We start from the raw sequence: 23,963 nt of genomic DNA, 5'->3' as shown, positions 1-23,963 counted from the left end.
ATGGGGCCCCAGGAGACCATTCTGGATTGTCATAACCACAGGAGTCCTCAAGCGGCAGAACGCTCCCAGCTGCGGCCAGCGAGAAAACTGCAGGCAGAGGGAGGCTCAGGGCGATGAGGGGGTGTTGGTTTTGAGACGGGGGAAGGAACATAAACCAAGCAATGCAGACGGCATCTAGGAGCTGGGAGAGGCAAGGGCACAGAGTCACCCTGGGGCGTCCGGGAGCAACACAGGATGCTCTGCCGGCACCCTGATCACAGGTGTGTGAGCCCCGGCCCCGACCTCTCACCTACACCACCGGAACCCGTCGACTGCTTCAAAACATCAGATTCGCAGCAGCTGGCGACGGCAGTGACCGGAAACACATCCAAGAGTCCAGCAATTTTAATGCTAAATGAGCTGCCATGTTATTTTGAGCCAAGTCCAAGAGCATGGGGGGCAGGGGTCTAAAAAAGAAAAAGAACCCCTTTCCCCTTTCTTCCTGGAAGATTTAGTCTTTAGGGAAGGAGAGAGGCAGGTTTTAGGAGAGAGCAGACCTGGGGAGTGACAGAGGGCGACAGAGAAAGGAACACCATGGGAAGTGTCAGTTCTCAGATGTATTATCTTTAAGCCCAGAAGTAGGGACACAGGTGCTCCATATGGTCCTCTGTAACCGTGAGCAGGGTCCCTGTGGGGGCCAGACGCTGTAAGAGTCACTGTCCTAGGGAACCCACAGATGTTTGCACTTCCACTTTAAGGGGTGCTGAGCACCCCACTTCCTCCTCCAAGAGACTCTGCACAAGTGGACACCTGCGGCTTCACGGTTCTTTTAGTTTCCGGGACCCCGAGGCTCTCGTGGGCTGCTACTGCCTGAAGCAGTGGGGAGATCCAACCCGGGATCCGGCCCAGCTCTGCCACCCACCCTCACTCCCTCCTCTCTGCCAAGTGCGGGGCTCCAAGGGGCTTCTTTTCCGTTTCTGTTCCAACACGACACATTCTGCGCACCCATCTTCAGTGGGCTACGCTCGGACACCTAACGAGGTTTCTGCTGTGGACACGGACGGCATTTACGCTAGCAAGAGGTTTATGCTCTTGAATGGGAAACTCCACCCTGTTTGAATGATGTCGTAAGAAGGCATCCAGGATTCCCCTGAATGGAAGGTGCTGTCACACTGACCTCCACCTCCACGGAACAGGCTAATCAAGTAATGACTGTTTTCGGTCTTTTTCACTATGAGCCTCCATCAGCCTTTGGAAACCATTCATTAACTTGTTTAAGTCAATGACTCTGACTTTCAGTAGGGTCTGTCTTATCTGCTAACAATCCTCCCTTAAAGTCTAAAATGAAGGGACATGGGTATACACAAAATAATCCCATCTGTACGGAAAACGTGTATCCGGGGCAAGACTTCTGTCTTCTACTTTTTAATCCCTCTGTTACCACTGCAGCATTTTTGTCAAGTCCATGCACTTCTTTTATTTTTAACTTTAATTAAGGAAACACATATCCCAACACAAGATATCACAAACACGTAAGGACACAGGAGCTGAAAAAGTTTACACCCGTACAGACCAATTTTGTAACAAAGAAAAACTTCGCGGGAGGCCTTCAACCACGACTGTTAGTGAAAGGGGTTTTTCCAGTCTTGTTTTCAAGCTGCTGTGACTTCATCCCTTAAAAACCTGTTTCATTGTTCTGAAAAAATGTGAAAAGTTGGTGTTGCTGGGTTTCAAGGAAATACAGTAACTCCCCCAGAGCCTGCTCCACAATCGAGAAAGAATGTGGAACTCCAGACCCTTCTGGGGCTTCTTAGATGGTAAGGCAGTTCTGGCCTTGGCCAGCCCAGCGCCCATGCCAGGGACCTAATGGATCCTACTGGAGGAACAGTTGGGTCTATAAATCTGAAATGACAAGCAGTAACAAATGCTGACAGGTGAATTCACCTGTAGGCAAACACCTTCTAACTGCACTTTGTTTGGCAGAGAACCTCTCAAAGGAGTAAAGGAACCAGCCACCATGATTGCTGGCCCCCACTCTGGGTCCAACTTCCTCATCAAAACTCCCCTGGGTCTCCCTGGGGACTGACATCCCCAGGCCATGAGCCCCATGGTGGGGGTGGAGTGGAGGGGGGTCTCTGATTCTCACCTCCCACTCTCTGGCCCACGTTAACCTAAGTCAGAGTTAATTTGAAGCTTGAAATCCCTGAGGTCCTACTGAGAAGAAACCGGTTGGGAACTGGGGTGCTTCCCGACCCTTCTTGATTGCAGCGGGGACAAACATTTCAGGGGCAGGAGAGACAACTGCATTTCTTTCCAAAACAAGATGTATAAAAGGAGGCTACTTCTTTCTCATCCTGGAGGGTCCGAGCTCCCATAAAATGCTTATTATTTACAGATACAGAGGAAGACAGTGACATAACAGTAGAGAGCTCTGAAAGACATCAGAGTATCAACGTTAGTACCACCAGAAGCAAGACAAAGCAATGGCTAGCACCCTGACTGTTACAGGCAATGGCTAGCATCCTGACCCTGGACAGGACACACAGAGAAGGGATGCAAATCATCTCTAAGGTATTCTTGCTGAGAGGCATAAATTCCATCCAATGGAGAGAAAACCTCAGATGAACCAAACTGACAGATGTTCCATCCCAAAAAACTGGCCAGCTCTTTTCTCAAGGCCCAAGGTCATGAGAGACCCATGAGTTGTCCCCAGTTAGGAGAATAGGATACAGGACAGTTACGTGCAATCTGGGATCCTGGATTGGACTCTAGACCAGAGCAATATGATCTAGGGGAATTAGGAATATACTCTCGAGATTCATGATCATGTGAATGGTAACTTCCTGGTTTAGATGGTTGTGCCGTCATCATTGGAGATGTCACCATGAGCAGGAGCTGGGTGAAGGATGTGGAAGTCCTTGCACTGTCATTGCTAAGTACTTTGCAACTTTGTTGACTTGAAAGTTATTTCAAAATAAAAAGTTAAAATACAAAAAAAAAAAAAAAATAATCATCCCATATCACCCAAGCAGAAAGGATTTCAGGGGTTTTGAGTCTCCCTGTCCTTGACAGCCAGAAGTGGGGTCTCTGGGGCTTCAGATCAGAATATCCAGAGGTCAGAGAAACAGCAGAAAAAGAAACCCTGTTAAGGTTGAATGAATGAATGAACAAATAAATTAACTCTATCAAATGAAAACCGAGAAGGGACGGAGGGTGCGGAGCTAGGTCCCGAGTCGCCTGTGTGTTCTGGTTTGGGTCAGGAAATCAAAAGGACAGGTTGCTGCGCCCCCTCCCGAAAATGCCCATCTGAAGAATTCATGCCAGAATGATCCATGAAAGGCCTTTTTCATCATTGTGAGTCAGCAATAAACCACCTGTGACAAGTTTTAATAATTTTCCCTTTGTACCTGGGAATATGTGCTTGGGAAAGATGCCAGGTCAGGCTAACGAACCTTGAATTCTTGTCAGGGACAGGATACGCAGTAATCCTAAGAGCACGCAGGAATCTGGTATCTCTGGGGGCATTCAAGAAGATCAGCACTCGAACTCACAAAGACAGGCCAGTCCGCCCTAACCCAGCCTTTCAAGACTATGCCTACGACCAGAGACCTAAGGTAATCTTTACCTAACGAGGAAACTGAGTCAACAAGGCACTGCTGGGGGCTGGAGAGGCAGCAGGCAGGAGGAGGGTGGGCTCCACAGGGGCAGGGGTAAACTGAGGCAGCAGCCAGCCAGCCCCACTAACCACTGCCTAGTAGAAACTAGGCCCACCATTTCCAGATCTGATCTTTCTCAAGAAAAGCTGATTCTTGGGTAACATTAAGTGACTTTTAAAATATTGCAGCAGATATTAAAAAAACAAAAAACGAAACAAAATCAACAAACAAAAAAACCACAGCCTGGAGCAAACAAAATACCACGGGTCTTGCTGAAGAACCTGCCAGCAAGCTCGTAGGGCAAAAGGCCACTCCTTGACCCATGTTTCTGTGACCCAGTACTTGGATCAGCTGAATCACTGCATCTGATGAAAATTCGTATCTGAAAAGAATGGCGTCATCTCCATAAAAAACTAGCCCTTTAGAAGCTTCTATTCCCTTAAGCCCATTCTTGGCCAGCCCAAATAAGAAACAGGACAGAACTTTCTCGCACCTCCCGCCCATGGCGGAACTAACACCAAGGGCAGCTCATTAGACAGTTTCCTCCCCTGTCCCTCAAACGCTCAGAGAGCCCCCTCTCTTCTGAGCAGCCAAAACTCTGTTCAAGAGTCTTACCCCCCAGGGTTAATAAATAACATTGATGGAGGAGGGTTTTCTCCTGACTCTGTTCTCTGAGCTCACCCTCGGGCGGGCGGAGGACCTGGCCCACCGTGCAAGGGCAGAGCCCCACTCACCTCTCAAATCCTTCTCCCTCCTGCCCGCCCCTCTGACTCCTGTCCCCCTGCCTGCAGCACAGGTACGAGGAGGCATTTGGGGGGGGGGCACCCACCCCTGACGGATGAACGTGGCCCTGCAGGGGCTGCCCCACAAGGGCTGAACCTGCGGGACCGGGCCCACCACCCCCATGCTCCCATGTCCCCCACGCCCCACGTCCCACTGCAAAGCCACAGGCTTGCCTTTCCCCAGTGGTTCTCAGCGTCACTCTGCCACAGGGTTGGGAAAACGCAGAATAAGATAACTGGGACCTTTTACATACACACTCGGGGACGTGCAGAGAGACTGAATCCATCAGGCTACCTGTCGGGACCTTAAAACTCAGGACAGCCAGAAACGGGGGACAGAGTAAACCATCTGGGGCATACATGAGCAGCAGAAAAGAGTGTAGCCACTAAACATCCTACCACAGACGCTCCAGGGCAGGGAGGAGACGATATATCACCAAGGGGACAAATCAAGATGGAAAGCGGAACGACACAAACATTTAAATTCTATGCACAGAAGAGAGATGGGAAGGGAAAATACCAAATGTTTTTTCCTCTAATAGTTCATTTTTTCTATTTCTTTTCTTTTTTTTTTTTTTAAAGATTTATTTGAGAGAGAGCATGCAAGCGTGGTGGGGAAGGGCAGAGAGAGAGGGCGAGAACCCGAAGCAGACTCCAGACCGCGTGCAGAGCCCAACTCGGGGCTTGATCTCAGAACCTTGATCTCAGAACCTGAGCTTAAACCAAGAGTTGGATGCTTAACGGATGGGGCCACCCAGGCACCCCTGCTTCCTTTTTCTATAACGAGCTTGTTACTCTTATAATTAGGGGGGACAACTAAAAATAAAATCTGCTTCTAGGTGAACTTTACCTTCACTATACTTTTCTATCTCCCAGCACAGTGACCTGGACACAGGAATGCCCTCCTGCCACTAAGTCATTGGGGAAAGACCTGTGCACACAGCTCTTTGCTTCTCTCTCGTACATCTGTAAGGGGGCTGTTTCAAGGTTACTAGATACCAGGGGAGAAATGCAACCTTGTCGGTTTTCCTTTCCAAGGATAGGATCCTGGAGAAATGAGTGGTGAAGACAAGACAGTGGGAAGGTTTCTGGGGTCTGCTAGAAGGTTTCTTAGCACCAAGCATGGAAGCTGCCCAAAATGAGAAAGGGAAGGGACCAAAAAACATACTTCACTGAGCCTGGGAGGCAAAGAGACCCTGAACGCCAGCTCAGAAAAGGCAAGAATAACCAGACACTGGGAAGGTCACCCAGCATTAGCCCTGAGCTCCCAACACAGGTGCACAGCACTCAGTAGTCCCTCGTGAGTGACAAAGCACATTCAAGCCCTCATCCCATGGGTGGAGAAGCAATACCGTGGCATCACACGGCCAGCCCCAGGATGTGGACTGCCTCGTTTTAATCCTGCCAGCCACATGGCCTTGGGGACACCCCGGAGCCAACCTACACCTCAGTGACAAAACAGACATGATCGTAGTACCTGGGCTGCAAGGGTTGCCCAGGGCACATCGCCTGGCTCGGAGAGCAAGTATTCAGCAAGTGGCCACTTCCTACAGCCGTCCGCTCACCGACAATTTGCCTAAAACCACTCCACTAAGGAACCGTCTGGCACTGTTGGTGGAAATTAAGACTGGTGCAGCCCCTGCAGAAAGCAGTGCGATGGTTCCTCAAAAAGTTAAAAATGGGAGTGCCTGGCTGGCTCAGTCCGTAAAGCATGCAACTCTAGATCTTGGATCTCAGACTCTGAGTCCTGTGCTGGGCACAGAGATTGCTTTAAAAAAAAAAAATAAAAATGGGGTGCCTGGGTGGCTCGGTTAGTTGAGGGTCTGCCTTCAGCTCAGGTCATGATCCTGGGGTCCTGAGACTGACGCCCAAGTCCAGCTCTTTGCTCGGCAGGGAGCCTGCTTATCCCTCGCTCTCTGCTGCTACCACTCCCTCTGCTGCTCCCCTGCTTGTGCTCACTTGCTCTCTCTCTCTCTGTCCTGTCAAATAAATAAATAAAATCTTTAAAAAGTAAACAAATAGGGGTGCCTGGGTGGCTCAGTGGGTTAAAGCCTCTGCCTTCGGCTCAGGTCATGATCCCAGGGTCCTGGGATTGAGCCCCGCATCGGGCTCTCTGCTCAGCAGGGAGCCTGCTTCCTCCTCTCTCTCTCTGCCTGCCTCTCTGCCTGCTTGTGATCTCTGTCTGTCAAATAAATAAATAAAATCTTTTTTAAAAATAAAATAGATAAATAAAATAAATAAAAAATAAAAATAGTAACAAGAGAGTATTATGTTAAGCGAAATAAGAGGAAGACAAATGTCCTATGATTTCATTCATATGTGGAATTTAAGAAGTAAAACAGAGGAGCACAGGGGAAAGGAAGGAAAAATAAAATAAGATGACAACAGGGAGACAGACCATAAGAGACTCTTAACTCCAGGAAACAAACTGAGGGTGGCTGGCAGGGAGGGGGGCAGGGGACGGGGTCCCTGGGGGATGGGCATGAAGGAGGCACATATGTCATATGTGATTGATAAATCACTAAATTCTCCCTCTGAAACTAATAATATACTATACGTTAATTATATTGAATTTAAGTAAAAAATGTTCAAAATACATAAGATAAAAAGTTAAAACAGAACTACCCTATGAACCAGTAACCACACTCCTGGGTATTTACCCAAAAAATAAAACAACGGAGGGATACATGCAGCCCTGTGTATTTACTATAGCCGAATTATGGAAGCAGCCCCAGCGTCCGTCGATAAAGGAATGGATAAAGAAGAGGCGATAAACAGATCTCCATACGCAACAGAGATCACCCAGCCATGAGGAAGGGCGCCATCTTGCCACGCACAGTGACATGAACGGAACGAGAGGGCTTAACGCTACGTGAAGGAAGTCAGTCAGAGAAAGACAAATACCATACGATGTCACTGGTGTGTGGAATTTAAAAAACAAACAAACAAGCAAATGAGCAAGGGGGAAAAAAAGAGAGACAAGCCAAGAAAGAGACTCTTAACTGTAGAGCACACACTGATGGTCACCGGAGGGGAGGCGGGGGGCGGCGGGAGGGGGAGACCGGTGAGAGAGACGAAGGGGGCCCTGGTCAGGAGCGCCGGGTGAGGGACGGAATCACCGGGCTGTTCGCCTGAAACGAATATTACATTGTGTGTTAACTGGACTAAAACGAAAGGACATAAAATAAACAGTTTTTAAAGATTTTTTATTTTATTTATTTGACAGAGATCACAAGTAGGCAGAGAGGCAGGCAGAGAGAGAGGGGGAAGCAGGCTGTCCACCAAGCAGAGAGCCTGATGCAGAACTCGATCCCAGGACCCTGAGATCACGACCTGAGCCGAAGGCAGAGGCTTAACCCACTGAGCCACCCAGGCGCCCCCAAAATAAATATTTTTTAAATTAAAAAAATTAAGCAGTAAAATAAAAAGTCAGCATGTGGCAGTTAAACACAGCTGACCACTGCCCTGCGGGAGACGAGAAGCCAGTGTGATGCCCTCACCTGCCATGAAAGTGGACAAGAGGGTCCTGAAATGCCAGAGACACTATGAGAACACACAGTACCCCAATATTTTAGTAAAACTCAGGCCTCTGCGCACGTCACCACTGGTGACACTCCAGGCACTGACATGCTGAAAGCAAAGGTGCACAGCCGATTCTATAATTTACAACTGCACTTCTACGATTTTTAAAATATGTTAATATATGTAAATATGTTAACGTATATGTATATGTAAATATACGTTAACATATATGTAAATATGTTAATAATGAAGGGGCGAGAAAAATTCTAATCCATGCAAAGAATTATTTCTGCAAGGATACTCCGATACCCATCACAAGGGGTGTCTCAGAGGGAGGGAGGAGGTCCCTTGCAGAGCGGGCAAGAGTGAAGGGCTCGGGGCGCCTGGGTGGCTCAGTGGGTTAAGCCTCTGCCTTCGGCCCAGGTTATGATCCCAGGGTCCTGGGATCGAGCCCCACATCGGGCTCTCTCCTTGGCGGGGAGCCTGCTTCTCCCTCTCTCTCTCTCTGCCTGCCTCTCTGCCTACTTGTGACCTCTCTGTCTCTCTCTGTCAAATAAACAAATAAAATCTTTAAAAAAAAAAAAGAGTGAAGGGCTCTGGGTAAGGAGACACATATTTCACCCTACGCTGCCAGCATGGGACAACCTCGAAGAACATCCTAGACATGACCTAGAAGTTGTCATTAACTGCTCTGAAATTAGTGATCCATTCAAGGCACGGCTAAGGCATCAAGAAACTTTCCATCATATACACATCACAAGTCCACACGTGGCAGGTGCTCAGAGGGCACACATGTGCACACACACATACACACATGTCTACATACAGAGAAACACACACACACACTCATGCACACAGAAATCCTACAGGAATAGGACATTGGAGACTTGCTAAAGGGTGTTACTGAACTCACTCCACGCTCCTTCCTTCCCTGTGCTACAGCACGATGCTGTACTACGGAAACATGCAATGACATTTCTCCATATAGGAGCAGACACCTGGGGTAAATCTATAGCAGAGTATAAACTGTAATAGTGGGGGATAAAATTAATGCTCATCCACTTTTTTCTTGGATCTATAATTTTACTTTTCCTATAATGAGCACATTAGTACTTGGGATTTTAGATGCCTAAAAAAGTTTTCAATACGAAAAAATTCCTGGAAAAAACAAAAAAATGAGTTCTAGGGTTGATTCAACCTGGTCTTAGGCGAGCGCCTCCTTGACCATTCACACCAAGAAACAAATACATTAAACATGCATCACAACCACTTCGGCGAGGCCTCCTCCCTCGCCCACTGGCCAGTGCCCCACTTCCAATGCTGCCGAACATCCAGAAGAGATGGTTTGCCCTCGGGGCTGAGCACTCTGGAGCACCTCCCTCTGGCCAGATTACAATGATTTCACTTCCCCCGGGCGTCACCCTACGGTGGCAAGCAGGACCCGATGCCTCTCAGGCTGCAATCAATGGCTGAATAAAGCCACTTCAAGGCTTTTTCCCAAGCAGAATGTGCACAGGAAACAAATTTAGGAAATCCTGCTTTCTGTTACAGGAAATGAATCCTCCCCTGACTGGCAGAAATTATTCCGGCAGCTCCAAAGTAAAAGGAAAGCCGGTTTCTATGCATTTTCCAGACACTGACCTTGCCTAGACCGGCAAGGTTTTATTGCTACAGAATATCAAAGGTAGGATTCTAGACCCAGCCAAGTCTAGGTGGAAACCCACAGGGACTTAGAAACAGTACAGCTTTCTGAAAGATTTTGCTGGAACTCGATGTAGCCTCCTTTCTGTCACGTAGTGTTTCCATATACACAGACTGTTATTTGCAGTATACATCTTTAGAAATAATTTAGAAGGCAGGTCGCTAAAGTATCAACAGTGGTCATACCTTTAGTTAGCCGGATTACGGTTTGCTCCTTCCTTCTTTTACTTATCTGTGTTTTCACATATTCTGCCATAAACATGAAATAACTATGCAATAATAAATCAATTTGTTGGGGGGGGGGGATACTAGTAAGGTAACACTGACCTGTGTGACGACATCAAAGACCAAAAGAAAATACCTTTTTTTTTTTTTTTTCCCCAAACACTATTCAAATCTTAGAAAAACATGACAGGGCTGAATCTGAGTGCAATTAATGAACAGGGGCTGAGAAGCACAAAGCATTCCATGAAACGTTTACCCTCGTGGAAAAACTCTGCCCAGCGCTAACACAAATATATCAAAGTTCAGTGGGAACCAGGAGTGGGGGACAGGCAATAGAGAACCCCCATATGCGTGTCAATCAATGGCCTGTGTTAGGAGCTCACAGGTAGCAGTGCTGATCAGATCGCCAACATCTGAAACATGTTCAAATTCAAGTCCCTTCAAACACCCCTCCGCTTCTGGTTCCCAGCGCATAACTACCAAGAATCTGGCCCTTTCACACATCTCCCGGTTAGGGATACTGTCTCCCATTTCCAAATGGAAAAGTGAGCATTGGGGCACCTGGGTGGCTCAGTGGGTTAAAGCCGCTGCCTTCGGCTCAGGTCATGATCCCAGGGTCTTGGGATCGAGCCCTGCATCGGGCTCTCTGCTCAGCAGGGAGCCGCCTGGAATTTGGCTAAGGGTTTCAACATTTTTCACCCCTAAAAATCCCGGTTGAAATGCTGGTGGTCATGGACCGACTAGGCTCAGAGCTGAGCTATTCCACAATCACCAAGCGGACTACAAGGAGTTGCCTCCTCAGAGCCACGTTCCAGGGCCCCCAAGAAGGATAAAGAAGGTACCAGTCAGGGAAAGCCACGTCCAAATGTCCTTCCCTTTCTGAACTTTGGAAAGGGTTATCATTACAGTACTCCCCGAACCACCATGCAGCTCTGGCTCCTTAATATTCTCTGATTAGTCCAGACCTTTCCAGCACTCTTTCCTGGAGAAGCCCCCACCCTTCTTCATAAGAACAACAAAAAATAACCGGATGCCCCTGTAACATTTGTGGAAAAATAAAACAGCTTAAAAATAATTCTGGGGACGCCTGGGTGGCTCAGTGGGTTAAAGCCTCTGCCTTCAGCTCAGGTCATGACCTCAGGGTCCTGGGATCGAGCCCCACATCAGGTTCTCTGCTCAGCGGGGAGCCTGCTTCCCCTTCTCTCTCTCTCTGCGTGCTTGTGATCTCTGTTAGATAAATAAAATCTTTAAAAAAAAAATAATTCTGGGAATTATCCAATCATTTATACCAGGAGCCTTAGAAACACTCCCTCACTGTGACCCACAGGACAGACTGTCCGTTAAGGGGCTCACAACAACCCTCTTGTCACAGGGGCACAGGGGCACAGAGGCACAGCGAGGAGTGGCCGGCCAGGTGCGGAGCTGGGATCCCAAGACTCACGTGCTCAATGGTCTCACCCCTGCCGCATCCCTGGGGAGAGGAGCTGCCCTCTGTCATGAAACACTGACCCCCCACCCCAGTCCCTCATTCATCACAGGCACTCAGAATGCCTGCTGAATTAATAAGCCTAGTCATACCATTTCTAGAAATACCAGGTGTAAGCATACTCACAGAAAATGTGTATAAATGTTAGGCTAAACATGAGAGATAACCCAAGTTCCCACGAGAGGAGAATGGTTAAAGACATTAGTGTGCATATGTAGGCAGTAATTATAAAAAGCTATCTTTCAAGGATACTCAAAAAATGTGGTAAGCAGGCATGATGGAAGTATCCAGTTTAAAACGGAGAATACAAAACTTTGTTAAAAATTCCTGGTTTTTTAGGAAAAAAATATATGAAAAGATATCAAAGGATCACATGTCAAAAAGTTCTTAGTGGTGGGCACCTGGGTGGCTTCATCAGTGAAGTGTCCAGCTCTTGATTTTGGTTCAGGTCACGGTCTCACGGTCATGAGATCCAGCCCACACCGGGCTCTGTGTTCAGTGGGGAGTCTGCTTGGGATTCTCTCTCTCCCTCTGCCCCTCCCCACATTTGCTCTACATAAATTAATAAATAAATAAATAAATAAAATCTTAGGGGGACAAAAGTTCTTAGTGGTTTCTGAAAAATAACTAAGTAAAATGACTAAGAGTTTGGGTTGTGACAATACATTCCCTGGGTTCGAACCCCGGCCCTGTCAGTCAGGGGCTTTATTATAAGAGTAATTAGCAAGAGAGAACGACAACTTGACCATGAAGAAACCTGGGGACACCACCTGATCCACGTGACCATAAGTTAGTATCTCGAAGAGTAGGACACCCCAAGAGCAGGTCTCCCTATAACACGTACTGAGGACAGAGCCAAATTTGCAATAAACTGAGTCCTCACCAAATTTTGATGACAAAATGTCATCAAACCAAAACTGAGGGACGTTCTACAACAGCCTTTATCTTTGAAAGTGTGGGGGCCACGAATGTCAAGGAAACCTGAGGAACCCTTCCACCTTAAAAGAGACAAGAGGTATGAGGGGTGCTTGGGTGGCTCAGTCGGTTAGGTGTTTGCCTTCAGCTCAGCTCATGATCTCAGGGTCCTGGAATCGAGCCCCAAGTCAGGCTCCCTGCTCAGAAGGAGTCTGCTTCTCCTTCTTCCCCTCCCCTGATTCGTGCTCCCTAATAAATAAACAAAATCTTAAAAAAAAAAAATTAAAAAAAGAGAGAGAGAGAATAGGTGTGGCAACTGAAGATAGCATGTCTTCCTGGGTTGGACTCTGATCTGGGGGGAGAAATATTCGTGTGTGTGTGTGTGCGTGTGCGTGTGTGTGTGTTTGAAGTAAGCTGTCAGTGGGACACCCGATGACATCGCAGGATAGAGAGCAGTACCGTATCAATGTTAACTTCCTGTTTCTGATAAATGTCCTTGTCTTTCAGGGAAAAAAATAAAATACAAGTAAAAGAAGTTAACTCTTACGGCTAACTCTTCTAAGGTGAGGAATAATAAAGCACAGGTAGAAAATAGGTAACATTTGAGGAATCAGAGTGACGATTTGGTGCTTCGGGAATTCTTGGTACTAATTTTACAACTTCTAAGTCTGAAATTATTTCCAAGACAAAAAGTTAAAAAAAAAAAAATCCGGGTGACTTGAGGCTAAATATTTAATCTCTCTTTGACTTTTCTTTTCTGAAAGTGGGGCCCCTTCGTTGCTAGACACATTAAGATGAGATCCTACACAGAAAGCACTTCAAACGGGATCTGACAGGCACCAAAGGCTCAAGGAAAGGGGCCCACTGTCATCTTTCAAGAATGAGACTGCAACTGATCCAGGTTCTTCTTTATGGTTGTCTGAAGTGTCCAAATGTTCTACACTGAAAAGTAACGGCTTTCATAATCAGAATACAAGTTTTCCGAAAGGGAAGGAGGAGAAGGAAAAAAGACCAGAAAGTTACCCGCTTGGTGAACTATGAACTATCCCTGTGTCTGAATCACACTGAAGTCAGGAAGACAAAGAAGATCCTATTTTCATGAAGAGGGCGCTTCCATCACATAACGCCCCGAGACCCCGGGAGGGAGAACAATCAGGGGCCTGTTACAAAAAACCGTAAAGAGCCATCATGCTAAGAGACCCTTGGTTCTTGGAACATGGAATCAAATGAGTCCTGGTTCTAGCCAGAGAATGTGTCACACAGAAACAACCACCTGGAAGTATGTGGCTTATTGGACTTGATCAAAACTAAACACTTTAGGGTTTCAAAGGACATCATCGTGAAATTTAAAAAGATGGCCTTCCTAGTAGGAGAAAATACTTACAAAACATGTATCCCATAAGACACTTTTGATCTGGAATGTATAAAAAAAACTCTTTCAACTCAGCAACAAAAAAACACATATTTAAAAGAGGGCAGAGGATCCTGGAGAGAAGATACACAAGTAGCCAATGAGCACATGGAAAGATGCCCAGCATAGAAGCCGTGAAGGAAAACGCACATGAAAACCACAAGGGAGGTCCCACTTCACACTCACTAGAATGGCCAGAATACAAAGGACTGACAAGGACCCTGCTGGCAAAGGAGAAGGGAAACTGGAACCCTTACATGCAAAGGAGAAGGGAAACTGGAACCCTTACGTGCATCATGGGTTGGGCTGTACAATGATGCAGCCACCTCAGGGAGCGGCATGGTAGTTTCAGGAAGCTCAAATGTGGCTCTCACGTGGGACCCAGCAGTGGCACTCCATGAAGATGTATGTCCACCCAAAAACTTGTGCACAAATGATCCATTATCCATAACAGCAAAAGAAGGAAAGAAAACTAGGAACACTCCAAATGTTCGCCAACCGATGAGCAGATAAACAAAATGTAGTATTACCCAAGCCACAGGCCATCGGTCACCCCTGAAAAGGCCTGAGGGACTGATACACACCACTGCATGGACAAATCTGGAAAACCAATGCTAAGTGAAAGCAGCCAGACACAAAGGTCACATACTGTACAGAATAGGCAGGTCTAGAGAGACAGCAGGGCTGGGGGCTGCCAGGGCTGGGAGGGGAGGGCAGGAGTCCAGGAGGACACGGAATGGGGCGCTTCCTTTTAGGTGGTGAAAATGTTCTCAACGGATTGTCCTAACAGTTGCAGAACTCTGTGAATACACGAGAAAGAAACCCTGAACTGTGCATGTTAAATGAGTAAGAACAATACGGGCTCTAGCTTCAGAGTGCAGGAGTTTTTTAGCAAAGGGAAGGCGCCACTTAAGGGAGGCCTTGTGTCCACACACTGGCCACCTGAGTCACGAACCAGACCTCTCTTTGCTTATTTGGGCTCTATCTGGAGTCCAAGAGTATTTGTTCTAGAGGGAAGCAAGTCCTGCACGCATCCGAAAATGTGTTTCCCTCGCAGCCCAGTCCCCCCCGGCTCGTGTCTGCAGACACGTGGCTCCCTGGGGGAACCCCACGCCCTAGCACGTGGAAAACAGGCACAGACTCTTCTGTGCATCTGACCGTCTCCACCTGGGCTTTACCTCATCTGGGCTGGACGCCTGGTACACGCGGCAGGAGTCTTCATACTGCTTCTCGGCCTCGGCCTGGTCAGTCACACCATTGGACTCGTACACGGGAGTCACGTTGTGGCAGAGCGCGATGGCCTTCACGGCCTCGTGCACACGGCTGCTCATGGTCCGCCGGACCTTGGTGGTGAGCGTGGGGCCCTTCTGAGCAGGCGGGTCCTGGGATGGCTACAAGAAAGAGAAAGGAACAAGGCAGATGACTGGAGACACAGAAGGGTCTAGAACCTGTGGAAGAACCACCACATGGGGCAGCCCTTAGACATGAATACACGTCTACAGTGACATTGCAATATACGGCGTGTCCTTTTTATGGACCCAATCATTCATAACTGGCAAAAAAAAAAAATGCAAAATAGAGAAAAACATTACAAATCCGCGAATGTGGGTGATTCTACCTCTGAACACATGAATCTGTCCTCCTTTGGGTGGTATTAGGGGCCCCTGACAGAGAGAGGCCTCATATACCACAAGTGAGGCTGGCATAGGAGGACACGGCTTCTCAAGCTGGCATGACTGACCCTTGGAGAGGATAATCCTCTGTTGCAGGGGCTGTCCCGCACTCAGTCTTCAGTAAAACTCAGATGCCCTCTGTGGTCCATACGGCCTACCTGACCAGCCCCTGCCCACCTGTGCAGCTTCCCTTCATGCCATGGTCCTCCTCCTCCTCCCTGCTCCAGCCACACTGGCCGTTCTATTCTTTGAAAACCACCAAGCTCCTTCCTACCTCAGGGCCTTTGCACCTGCCTTGCCCTCTGCTTGGAACATCATTACCCAGATCTCGCAGGACTGGCTCACTCCTTCTCATCCCTGAGGTCTCAATTCAAATGTTACATACTCAGAGAGGCCCTCCCCAAGTCCCCCAGCTCACAGTCCCCCACACCAGGAGTCACGCTCCCACACTACAATGTGTGTTGCTGTGTTCAGTCAAAAACGGGCTTGTTCGCCCGAGGATTTTCTCATTAAGCCATGAGAACAGAACTTGTCCGTGTGTGTTATTCATCACTGCAGGCTTCGTACCCAGAGCAGTGCCTGGCACGTGTCGATATTTGCTGAACAGACAAACAAATTAAGACCAGGGGACTCCTCAGGGGATGGTGGGGCATCCTTCAATAACTTGACTGTTTTTCTATTTCCAGGAAGAAATAAATATCAAACTGACCAACACCGGTTCCAAGTTTTAAATCACAGTTGTGGACAACAGGAACCCCCTGCAAAGGTCTTCCTCCACAGCTAACGGAGTCCCGGAAGTTAGAGACGCCTCTGGACTTACTGGGGTGCTGGACGCCATTAGAAACATATTTTATCCAACAGAAGAGAAGCGGTCCAGTCCCGCAAAATGAATCGTGTTTTATACCCACAAACACGTGGTTGCCCCAAAAGAGAGAACAGATAGGTCACGAGAAATAAGAAAACAACTTTCATTTCATTTTTTAACACTATTTTTAGCAGTGGCATTAGCCTCCCCAGGTAATTAGACAATTACTAAATTATTCTGGTCATGCAGGCGCACACACTGCTCTAGCTTCCTGCTCTGTTAACCTCTGGTGTCAAGAGGACACGAGTTTCACTTCCAGGCCAAAGGGCACTGCGTGGTTACGGTAATTAGAGCAATGAATCAGAACTACAGTTTAAATGAATCATTATTTGCCAAGTGCTTTTAATTATAAAGAATTTAACTCTAAAATTATAACAAGGACTGAAGATTTACAGAAAGGTTCTCTCCCCTGGAAAGACTACACCCAGAGGGTTCTCCATGAGCTCCGTAATTTACGATCTAGCCACAGCTGCGTGTCTTCGATTCGCCCACATGCCTCGGCACCTGGACCAAATTATTATTTAACATTTGGGGCAATAACAAGACCTCTGACAACATCATGGCTTTGGCCAGCAAGTTTCAGTAACAGCGGGTTTGAAGGAAAGGACAAGCGAAGGGTATCCTCTCCAAACCTCTGAATTGTATAAGCTATCTGAACTCACGTCTCCAGAAATATTCCCGCTATTTCAAATGGGGGATAACACCAAGCTCTGGGGCTTTGCATTCCAGGTGAAACCAGCCGAGAGCAAGGCAAAGAGAAACACGGGAGCCCCGGATTTTTTGCAAAGACCTCGCTCCCAGACTAGCCGACATCCAATCAGAAGACAGGGGTGATTAACCCCAACCAACACCGAGGGCCATGGGTGTCATGTCTCCAAGTTCATTTATTTTCTCCTTCAAATTAACACTTATCCCCCTTTCCAACCAAAGACGTTTCAGGGAGGAGGAATAAAACTGGATTCTGAAATGGCCTTTTAATTCTCAAAGGAAAAGCTCATGCACCCACCGAAGGGCTGTCCACATGCACCTTGAACATGCTGGTGATCCACCAGGGGCTCGGCCTGCATCAGGAGGAGGACCCAGTCTTCAAACATCCTCACATTCCCCATATGGAAGAGTTTCACATCGTACCGTGTTTATCTGTGGCCTCCTCCCCACAGGCCTTGAACCTACGCACATTTCTCCTTACTTAAAAAATACCGGGGGAAAACAAAACCAGATGTGGTACCCACAGAGGCGGGCTCCAACTCCTTCTGCCCCGGGGAGAAACCACGGGTCCCCTTGTCGAGGGGGGACCCAACAGCCCCACACGAGGTCAGAAGCTGAAAGAAGAAATCAAGGCCTCCACGGACAAAGGCCCCTGATGAGGGCCCTCGGGTGGCTACCTCACACCATACACCGCTTCAAGGTCATTCTCCACGTCCTAGCCCACATGTGAGACACAGGGCTGAAAATGAACACTAGCCCCTCCCAGCAAGAATGCCAGTGTGTGTCAGAGGGACGACGAATACCAAAATTAAAGGTCGATCCCCCACGAATACCCGTTTTCTTCCTAAATGCAATTAAAACATCTCCACGTAGGAGCGTTCATAATAACGAACCCTGGGGACGGGGTGCAACTGGTAAAAAGGCGGTTCCATCAAAGAGGAAAAATGGGGGATGCCTGGGTGGCTCAGTTGGTTAAGCAGCTGCCTTCGGCTCAGGTCATGATCCCAGCGTCCTGGGATCGAGTCCCACATCAGGCTACTTGCTCCGCAGGGAGCCTGCTTCTCCCTCTGACTTTGCCTTCCACTCTGTCTGCCTGTGCTCGCTCTCACTCTCTCTCTCTTACAAATAAATAAATAAAATCTTTAAAAAAAAAAAAAGAGGAAAAATGGTCGTGGAAGCCCCACTTCGTCCCCCAAAGAACGCTCAAAGCTCATAGCTCGTTACCCGTACAGAGTCACCCCCCTGCCTCCCGGCACGGGCTCTGACCCTCTACTTCCAAATGAGTCAGCTGAGCTATGGGATGATTATGTGACTGAATAAACTCAATGTGGACTACTTCACAGACATCACGAGCACGGCCAAGGCCACACATTTCAGTCTGTGGAAACTGAACCCCATATAACCCAGGGTTTTGCCCCATCAGGAGGTGTCCAGAGATATTTCTGGTTATCATAACCGAGGGAGGGTGCACCTCAGGCATCCAGAAGGTAGAAGGCAAGGACGCTACTGAACACTGGGAAGCCCAGCAAGCTCACACGACAATTATATCTCAATTTAAAAAAAAATTTTTTTAGGGGTGCCTAAGTGGCTCAGTGGGTTAAGCCTCTGCCTTCGGCTCAGGTCATGATCCCAGGGTCCTGGGATCGAGCCCCACATCGGGCTCTCTGTTCTGCGGGGAGCCTGCTTTCTTCTCTCTCTCTCTCTCTGCCTGTTTGTGATCTCTGTCAAATAAATAAATAAATCTTTTAAAAAAAAATTTTTTTTAGATTTATTTATTGATTTGAGAGCAAAGTCATGTGCAGGAGGGAGGGGCAGAGGGACAGAAATTTCAGCAGACTCCGTGCTGAGTGTGCAGCCCCACGCAGGACTCAATGTGGGGCTCGATCTCATGACCCCAAGATCACAACCCAAGCCGAAATGAAAAGTTGGATTCTTAACTGACGGCACCACCCAGACACCTCTGTAGCTCAATTCTTTTTTAATGTACTAATAAATAAAGAAACCAAAGGAAAAAAATCATCCTATCTCCTCTGCCTGTCATGGTTTTTCCTCAAAATGTTTGGACATTTACAGTTTATTTAGGTTTTTATTAATAGTCGGCAGTCTCCCTGCAGAAATCTCTTAAAGTCCCCTCTTTATGAGGTTAATTTAGTGAAATGACATCCATCAAACGGGTCACACGGACACTCATCACCTGCGACCTACATTCCCACGTCCTAAAAATAAGCCCCCACAGACTTCTGACTCCTGCCACTCTTCCCACAGGACACCTCAAGGACCGGACTGGACAGACGCTTGTCAGACATACGGATGGACCGAGGGTCCCTGGCTTGATCTCAATGCTCTCGAAATTTAAGATTTAAATTTTGCTCTAAGTTTGAAAATACAAACGCAGAGCAAAGAGACACCCTAATCTCTTCTTCCGTCTCTCCAATGGGTCACCTTGCAAACCGTGCTGTGGAGTCCGCAGATTGAGACACTGGTTTTCTGGAAAACAGGGCAAGCCTCAGGTTCACGGGAGCTTCTCAAATGCTATTGTACTTTAGAATTACCCGGTTCACTGGGTAGAACTGTAGGTCTAGAGGGTCTGACCATCCCAAGGGATCTGCCCCAGGAGTTTCAGGCGGTGGACTTCATGAAACGCTGGCCTAAAATCCCATTATTAAACTCTAAAGTCAAGTCAATGACTGTGGGGAGCTCAGGGGATCTTTCTGGGGTTGCAGCACTGGTTCCACAGCTCTGTAAATTTACTAAAAAAAAAAAAAAAGTCACTAACTTGAACACTTAACAGAGCCGCATTTTATGGTAGGTCAACTACATACCCATAAAGCTGTTTTAAAAACCTGGAAGAGCCCTTGAAAGCCTCATCATGAAAGTATTCCCATGTTCACAGCAGGGTTTTTGGACGGCGTGGGAGAATGCACACACCTCGCAGGGTGAGCAGGTACCGTAACTCTGAGCTCACACCAGCCTCCAGACGACCTGACCTGTAACACTCAGCGATTTTAACTCCAAGGCCAGGGTGGGTGAGTGAATTTATGAGCTTCCGCTAAGCCAGGGGTCTGGGGTAGTGCACACGGTAAGAAATGTCTTTCTGGGACTTTTAACACTTTACAAAGTGTGTTATCTGTGCTAAAGCAAAAACAGACCATAAAAGCTGAACTATGCAAATACCCTGAGAAGGGATGGTTTCTGTAAATATCACAAGCTCTTAAAAACCCCACCCCAGTGGGCAAAGGGGTGTCTCCTGCCGGGGGGTGGGGCGGCACCATGACCAGGAAGTTGTCTGGTACAATCACCAGTCGGCCTACAGTGCCAAGGAGAGGGCTAGAGGGAAGAGAGTTCAGCCAGACGCTGGTGAGTGTGACCACCCACACAGAGGACCCCCTCGGGTGGGGCCCGGAAGGCATGTGGGTTCAACGGTTCAGAGGGAAGAGTCTGTTCCAAGACACAGAAACAAGGCAGCTCCCCCTGCCCCCCATGCCGAAGGAGTAAGCGGAGGAGAGAGTGTACGCCAGGAGGGAGGGGTGGGGACACACGCCATGCCTGGAGCACATGGAGGTGTCAGCCCCAAGATGGAGTTAACAGAACAAGGGGCACCCCGTGCTCCCGGGAGGGGTTCAAGAGGAGCAGCAGGGAGACTGTGTGGGGCAGGGGGATGTGTGCGGACAGCCAGGCAGGGTAGAGGGCAGGTTTGGCCTAGCAGGTGACAAGAGATGAAGACAGAAGGCCAAACACATGATCAGGGGGAGCAGACCTCACCAAGGGCCTGGGACTGACGGCTGAAGGCAGGTAGGGATGGGGAAGGAAGGGGCATTTCTCAGATCCTGGGAGAGAGGAGTGCGGTAGGCAGGGGTAGCACGCACTAGGACAAGAACCTCTGGAAAAGAAGCAGGTGTGTGGGAATATGGGAAGGAAGTCAGGACTGCAGGGACACTGTCCTTAGGCTCCGTAAGCAGCCATGCCAAGCACGCTAGTGTCTTGAGTCTAGAGCTCCAGGTGGGGCAGCAGACAGAGACGGGGATCATTGCCACCTGCAGGGCGATGGAAGCTCGGGCAGGAGGGACCATCTGGAGAGTGACACATGGGGGCCAGTACAGAGTTGCAGACCACCAACGCCACACAGGGTGATGGAACAAGAGAGAGGGACAGTGGGCTGGACGTGGCTTTTCCTTCCCATCCAACTAAGTCCTCCTGAGTTTTTAAGAGTCCTAAAGTCCATCTTTGAAACTAGTCTAGGGATTCATTTGGAGACAAGCCACAAATGCCCACACAGGCAGCCTAGAATTATAGGTGTTTCACTTACGTGGATCAAATTCACTGTCCTCCGTTTAAAATTCACTCCAACTTGCAAACTATATCCCCTGCTCTGCCATTCTCAGGAAATAACCCTAGAATCCAGGCGTGCCTTCCAGTGAATGTTCCGGAAAACTCAACGTCTCATGTAACCATGGCACAAAGCATTCAGGAGTTCTGCCTCTACTCCGTATTGAGAAATACTCCCTTCACATTTCTAACTGGCCTTCTGACAACAAAAATATTATCTATTTTGGCAAATTTAAGCAAAACGTGGCCTCTCTATTCTCATGTCCAGACAAGTGCCACCACATACCGCTGGCCCGTCAGCCCTGATGCATCTCAGAATTACCAAGGGTTTGCCCGTGTGTCATCTTACCTCTGAGACACAGCAGCCCAGCCCTGCCCTAATCAGAGTGAGTTGGAATCCCTCACATATGAGGCCCAAAGTCAACGTCCTTCCTTTTGTTTTTGTTCTTAAAACATCACTAGCGATTTTGAGTAGCCAAGGTCCTATACCCAAGGGTGTGTGTGTGTGTGCGTATGTGTGCGTGCACCCACCATAGGTATAACTTTTTAGGAATATTACAACACTTTCCAGTAATACCTTTCTCTGAAAAAGGACTAGTTTTGAAAAATCTTGCAGAAACAAATGCGGGAGCAGAGAAACTACAGGCCATCTCGGATAAATTAATCCCTTCCGTGTGGTCACAGAGTTGAACCCGGACGGGAAACTGAAGCCCACCGGTGACGACGGTTTTTCCTGAGCAGATCAGTCATGCCTGCTGCTTTGGCTCCTGACCAGGGAAAGGAAGTAAAAGTAACCAATAGGTGCCCAAAGCTATTTCTGGCACTAGTCACTGGCAGACAAGTCTCTCTTGGGTTTTTCCCAGTATCCAGCAGAGCAGGGTAACTCTGGGAATGAGAAAGATGGCACGGGGGAGGGGGAGGGCTGATTTCAAAGGTGATTTTATTCAAAACATAAAGGACTGACAGTTGCCCTGGGTTTGGAAGGAGAGGTGGGGGGGCAGGGACAGGGAATGATGCCTAATGGGGATAGGGGTCTCTTTTGGAGGGGATGAGACAAAACTGATAACAGTGATAGTTACACAACTCTGGGAATACACCAAGAACCACTGGACAGGACTCGTTCGCTGGGTGAATGGGACAGTATCAGGAATCCTATTTCAATACAGGGGTTCGTACGTGCAAAAGAATCGTTTCCAGTATCAAAGCAGAAGGCGTTACCTGGGTATAAACACTAAAAATGTGGCTCTGCACTTCATCCATGGAGTCAAGGCTATAGGCCACGGTGCCCAGGTGCAGCCGTTTGAAAACCATCTCGTTCTGGGTGAGAGTTCCTGCAACACAAGACACGTGAGGAACCCGCCCACCTCCAGGGGCTTCCAGGAACAGGAGGGATCCTGGCTGTCGTTTTCTGAGCATTTACTACTCTACGCCCTGCCCTGGTTTCAGCACTGCCCCTGCTCCCCTGCTCAGGAGATGTCCGCAGTGTTTATCTGGTCTGTCCAGAATCGAACTCCTTTTCTTTTGAAAATTGCTTCCTGGATTTCCACAGGGGGCACGATCACCCTCATTCCCTGGGATGGTCTAGAAGGCGCGTCAGGCAAGGCGGCTAACTCACTCCAGCAGCCCAGACGGTGGCACAGGACTTATACACGGGATTCTGTCCAGAAGGGATCTGAATCCTGGGCAGACGGATACACGGACAGAAGACGAACAGAGTCAGGTTCACCCCCACTGAGGAAGTCCTACAGCGGCTACCCCAGGGGCTCTGAAGCAGACATATCCAGAAATCTTCTGGTTCTGTTCCTTCCTGAAACCTCATTTTTCTCTGACGGGCTGAGCCACAAGATCTTTGCAACAGACTCGCTTTTGTCCCATGGTCACTCAGTGGTAGAGAGGAAGCTCAACCCAGGTGCCCCCACTCCCCGTCCTTCCTCTTAGCCACTCTGAAAGCAAACTGCAGGGCAGTGTTCTGGGGTGCGGCGATGAGGACTCGAAGCCTGCTCGGTCACCCTGCGCTTCTGACACGGCAGCCAACCTCCCCGTGCTTCGTTTCCTCATCTGTAAAATGGGGCTAAAAATGCCTCCCTCCCAAGATGAGGTTGAAGATTCACTAGACCACCCTCTGTGAGCGCCCCGAGAAGTGCTTTGAGCCTAATTAGTACCGGGTAAGGCTTTGCTGCTTGACGGTGAGGACAATCGTCACCAAAAAAAAAAAAAAAAAATCAACATTCCTCAAAAGCTGAAGAGAATAAAACAGCAGCAAGCATCCATCTCTAAGATCTCCAGGAAGAGAATGCAAGCGCCGCCTCTCACTGGGAAGCCCGAGAAGCTCCAGAAAACAGCTCACCTGTCTTGTCTGTGAGTAGGTAAGAAATCCTGCCCAGCTGCTCAGGGATGGTGCTGGAACGAACCACCGTCCCGGGGATTTTCGAGTCCCTCCGAATCACCCAGCTGTACACAATCTTGCCCATGTCCAGGTTCACACGCAGGCTAGTCCAAAAAGCAGAGCAAACAGGTTAACAGGATGTCCGCGAGGCTCCCTGGGTCTCTATCTGCAGACAGCAAGGACCCTAAACGACTCTAAACCCCATCAGTGGGGCTGTAACATTTGGAAACCCCTTCCCGGGGCAGCACAGCCTTGAGGCGGGAGCCACAGAGTCCACAAGTCCTCTCTTAGTTACCTCACAGAAAAAAAATCACCAATTCCACGAAGC

General features: G+C 48.4%; 1 protein-coding gene across 7 annotated transcripts in view; it reads right to left on the bottom strand.

Annotated features, from left to right (window-relative positions):
- ATP9A (ATPase phospholipid transporting 9A (putative)) overlaps window positions 1–23,963 on the bottom strand; it is a 132,488-nt gene that overhangs the window by 34,142 nt on the left and 74,383 nt on the right. For all 7 annotated transcript variants that reach the window (XM_004746183.3, XM_045082076.1, XM_045082077.1 and 4 more), the window contains 3 exons: window positions 23,597–23,739; window positions 22,468–22,580; window positions 14,856–15,068 (listed from right to left, as the gene is read on the bottom strand). In XM_004746183.3, the coding sequence (XP_004746240.1) occupies window positions 14,856–15,068; window positions 22,468–22,580; window positions 23,597–23,739 (469 nt within the window). The remainder of the gene's footprint in view (window positions 1–14,855; window positions 15,069–22,467; window positions 22,581–23,596; window positions 23,740–23,963) is intronic.

Source organism: Mustela putorius, unplaced genomic scaffold (genome assembly GCF_011764305.1).
Source record: "Mustela putorius furo isolate JIRA1106 unplaced genomic scaffold, ASM1176430v1.1 tig00000592_pilon_pilon_pilon, whole genome shotgun sequence".
NCBI lineage: Eukaryota > Metazoa > Chordata > Mammalia > Carnivora > Mustelidae > Mustela > Mustela putorius.
Note: the sequence above shows the minus strand (reverse complement) of the source record. Positions and strands in the feature narration are given on the sequence as shown.